Source organism: Gavialis gangeticus, unplaced genomic scaffold (assembly GCF_001723915.1).
Source record: "Gavialis gangeticus isolate Ggan-Ray unplaced genomic scaffold, GavGan_comp1, whole genome shotgun sequence".
Classification (NCBI taxonomy): domain Eukaryota; kingdom Metazoa; phylum Chordata; order Crocodylia; family Gavialidae; genus Gavialis; species Gavialis gangeticus.
Genome location: NW_017728992.1, coordinates 90,128,421 through 90,133,091, shown reverse-complemented (window position 1 = coordinate 90,133,091; position 4,671 = coordinate 90,128,421). Strand labels below are relative to the sequence as shown.

The window sequence follows — 4,671 nt, the reverse complement described above, 5'->3', positions numbered from 1 at the left end:
CTGGTTCCCTCTCCCCAGGTGCAGCACCCTGCACTTGTCCTTGTTGAACTGCATCCTATTCAGTTCAGGACTTGTGGTTAGGCTTTCAAAGTAATGTTATAAAATAGCGTATAACCAAAGACTTTAAATATCATGAGGAGCCCCTTGATAGTACCTGCCCTTTAATGACATTTATCAGCCACTGTTTACCAAAAGGCCTATGTGATTATTATAACACCACCATTTTCTCAGTGATGGCAGATGACAGAACAAGGAATAATGGTCTCTAGTTGCAGCAAGGGAAGTTTAGGATGGATATTAGGAAAAACTCTCTCACTAGGAGGGTGGTAAAGCACTGGAATGGGTTACCTAGAGAAGTGGTGGAAGCTCCATCCATGGAAGTTTTTAAGGCCCGGCTTGACAAAGCCCTGGCTGGAATGATCTAGTTGGGGATGGTCCTGCTTTGAGCAGGGGATTGAACTAGATGACCTCCTGAGGTTCCTTCCAATCCTAATTTTCTATGATTCTATTACACATACAAAAATAAATAACTTAAACTGAGTTCAATGACTCAACTATAGATTTCCAATCCTAAAGCCCTGAATGAACTCCATTCTATAGTTTAATATCAAATGAATTAAGACGTTTTATAAAGCAGTGAACTCTGTAATGCTTAATTAAATGTTGCACTAGAATGGATCACCATCACTAAGTGACAAAAAAAATAGTGGCACATCCAATGTGGTCCTGTGAACCACTCTAGGCTAAAGTCTGCTTCCACTAAAGTCAATGCGAGCTTTGTCACTGACTCCAGTGGAAGCAGGATTGAACCAAAGTGCAATACAATACATGAAGTAGTTTGGTTTGACCTCTTTGAAGAAAACATCTGTTCTGTATCACAGCCATCTGCAGTATTCTGTATTGCAGACTACAGCCATCTATTTTATACTACATACAAAATAGGGGGCCAATGCTGAACTATATGGGAGTTTTGTCTGAGTAAAGACTGGAGGACGAATCCTGTACTAAACAATCTAATTGTGTGATCTATGCACAGTAAGTACAGACCATCAGTGTTGTTAAAATTTTGCATTAGTAATTGTATTAAATACTTGAAATAATCTTCTTTCTCTATTGTTTTCTTCAGGGATTTTTCTGTTAATGGACACAGGCTATTGGTGTTTTAAAGTACTGTCCAGATACACACGTATACATAACATCAGCTCTTTCCATCCCTCTAAATCCACCCATGAGTACAAGAAGAGATCAGTGGAATTGCTTAGGATTTACACAAAGGTAACTGAAAATAAATATACAACAATGTCCACTTCCTTTCTCTCCTTCTTTCTTTCTCCATCCATTTATTCACCAGTCTCCAGGCTTCCAATACCAAACAGTGAACAAAGAGAACCATTTTTCTAATTTGCCTTCTAAATTTTCAGTTATTTTACTAAGTCCTCTTATATTCATCCCATAAACTCCATCCCCTCAGTGCAAAACCCTGCCCATCTCTATGTTATGTGTATGTATATTTTTTCTTATAAACTATAGTATCTTTTTTAGGAATGAGGCAAGGAATGCAATAAAACACTTATAGCCAACAAATTTTAGTGATCTTTGTTCCTTTCTCCCCCACTTTTTTAACATAAACAATCTGTTCTGAAAAGTCTTAACAGTCCTGACTTCATAAGGTTAATTAGAATGGAATACTTTAGTGGAAGTATTAAAATAAGCTAAATATTTTAAGTGTCTAATTTATTACTATAACAGTCACATCCTTAGAAATATGTTAGGGCTCTTCACAGCATCTTTAATGGTAAAAAAGTTTACATTTGCAAAAGAAATTAGCCAATTTGCTTTGTATCCACTTTACTGTAGCTCTTATTAATCAAGTTTTCTGGAGTTGAATGATTTAAGCATTTGACATCTGAAACTTTTGTGGCTTTTTGTATAAGCAAAGAAAACAGTGATAATGGACAACTTCCAGCTGCAAACCTCCTTTGACATTCTACAGGTTTTACTTTGACTAATGAATTCAAGTTTTCCAAAACAATAACTTGGTGATATGAAAAGAGACATTTCTTGCTGCAATAAAGTATGAGCTTAAGTCTTGTATTTTACATTGACTCAAAAATGGAAAGCGAGAGTATTTCAATTTTATTTCCAGACACACATTTCATTTACCCTTGGGTTGCCAAGCACAATACAGTTGACTGAGAGACATTCACATGGTCTAAAAGGGCTTGGTACACTCATCCTCTATGTTGATTGGTAATTACTGTCAGCTATTGCCTGGTTAGCTATTGACTGAGAAATGGTTAGGACTGCAGGATAAGTTAAAGCAGACTGTGCAAATACATTGTAGAGAAAAGACATGTTTTAAAGATAATAACCCAACATATACTGGAGATAGATTAATTGTAAGCAGGGTCTACACCTTAAGGCATTATATCACTATCTCAGCCCAAGGGGGCAAAAGTTTTCCACAAGATATGTGCGCATTCCCATACAAGTTTTAAAGTTATTTTTTTCCTCAAAAGTGTTTGATTGGGAATATTTTGTTTGATGCAATATGGCTGCAAATGGAAAAAAAATTGTTGGTTTCCTATTTCATCTTCTTTTGAAAACTGCTGTTTTGATCTGATTGTTGGCCCTGATTTGCTTCCCATTTCAGCTAAAGTTTAAAACTATGTAATTCCAAGCAGATGAGCCTGGGAGTCTAACTCTATAATTATACCTTCTCTTTTTACCCTCTAACTTCAGACCTTCCATTTTGACTTTTTGATTCCCAGATCACAGAGTTTTAAAGTACACCTTGGCATCCAGGCAAGTCTGGCTCAACTAGACACGTTTATACAGTGTATATATCTGTAGCTGAGTTGTGAGAGGTACGTAAAACCCCTTCTGGTTAGCAAGCACGCACTCTTTCTCCAACCCCCAAAACAAAACACACACTCCAAGCCTATGATCTTTATTATTTATTGAGCACCATCTGTGTGCTTAGTACTGTACAAACAGAGAGAAAGACAATCCCTGCTCCCAGGGGACCATCTTACGAAGACAAATGTTCTCATATCTGCTGCCAACACTAAGGTTGAGTCAGCTGAGGTTACTAATTTTACTATTTTGGGCCCTGAGAAATTCTACTGAAAAAGACTGGATGCTGAAGAATACCTCAGTATTAAGTCCACTTCTCAAAGGATGATGTAGTTTAGCAGGCTGAGGTATTCATTCAGAATCAGATCTTGCCCAAAGTCTCAAATAACATTAGGTATGTAAATCCATATTTAAGCACCTAATAAAGCTGATTTCCAGATGAAGAAAGCTGGAGATGTGGTGCTTACCACTATGGTAAACTGGGTCTGACTGTACTTGACCAACTTGTTGCACCCAAGTTTGAAAAATCTGGCTTGCATAACTTAAAATATGTCTGTTCCCATAACAGCTTTTTTTCAGAAGATATCTTTGCTCCAATGCTATGTTGAAGCTGTCTCAAAGCAGAATTTAGCATATTTTAAACTAAGGGGGTATAAAGAGCCTCAGTAATTTAATTCAGGTTATTATCATGAGCCCTAAATCCCATGCTTTAGTATCTATTAACTTTGCAGAAAAACCCCTCTATACATCCACGTCCAGTGATTGCTTGAGAATGGCATTCTGGCCTTGCTGACCTCTGTGACAAAGCTCCAGTGGACTTCCTTGCAGTTAGGATTTCGCGGTAGGCTCTTAAGGTAGCATCCCAAACTGCAGGCAGTGCCACATAGATAGTGACACAGTCAACAAAGAGCAGGGCACTTCCCGGACAATCCTGACAATCGCTGCTGTTCCTCACTTTACCCCAAAGGTCTGGTAGCTCCTATCACTGAACAATAAGGGTTGACGCCAAAGCGAAGGAAGTCCCCGTGTGTTTAGGACCCCCTTCGGTTTGAACAGAGGACAGCAGGACGTTTCACACGGACCAAAGGCCCCCTTCCAAGAAGTGCTGGCATCAACGTGGGTGCAACTTGTTCCCTTAACTGAGCTTCCAGTGGCCCTTTCTAACCTCCCAACGTTTGGCCAGCCCTGTGGAGCAGCGGCCGGCAAGCCTGGCAGTGGAGGGTTGCACCTTCCATGTCTGTCCAATTTCCTGGCGTGGGGAGGGAGACTGTGGAGTGGGGGGATTCCCGAAAGCCCTACATAAGACACCTCTGCTCCCTCCCAACTCGAGATGAACTCCATCAGGCCGAGCGCGGGAGTCATGAACTCCTCCAGCCTCCCCTTCAGGGAGCCAAGCTCTGCTCCACCCGTGCCCAGCGCAGGTCCTCAGCTAAGCAGAGGCAGCGCACTCCCCTCCCCACCGCAGTGTAGACACTCACCGTGCAGGAGCAGGGCTAGGAACAGGTACCTGACCAGGCTGCAGTAGGGAAAGGACATTTCCAGCGCTGCTCCTGCTGCTCTGGGAGCGGCGGCTCAGGCTTCCCGCGCCCCCCAGCGCCGAGGCATCCGCGCCCACAACCCGGGCGTGCGGGCGGCTGCGGGCTCCGGGCCGGTCCCGGCGGCGGGGGCCAGCAGCGAGCGGGCGAGTCCTCCTGCCCGAGCCGCCTGCTGCAGCCGCGCCCCTCTCATGTGGGCACCGCTGCCCCCAGGGCTCAAGCCTGGCTGCCCCTGGAGCTGAGCTCTGCCTCCGCTACCACCTCTGGCCCCGGCTGCTGC

At 42.7% G+C, this 4,671-nt stretch overlaps 1 protein-coding gene across 1 annotated transcript in view; it reads right to left on the bottom strand.

Moving 5' to 3' along the window:
- The window catches only part of APCDD1 (APC down-regulated 1), a 48,152-nt gene extending 43,487 nt beyond the window's left edge, over nucleotides 1–4,665 (bottom strand). Inside the window, exon 1 of the mRNA XM_019525326.1 lies at nucleotides 4,335–4,665. Within this exon, the coding sequence (XP_019380871.1) occupies nucleotides 4,335–4,392 (58 nt within the window). The 5' untranslated portion in view covers nucleotides 4,393–4,665. The remainder of the gene's footprint in view (nucleotides 1–4,334) is intronic.
- Nucleotides 4,666–4,671: the final 6 nt, after the last annotated feature.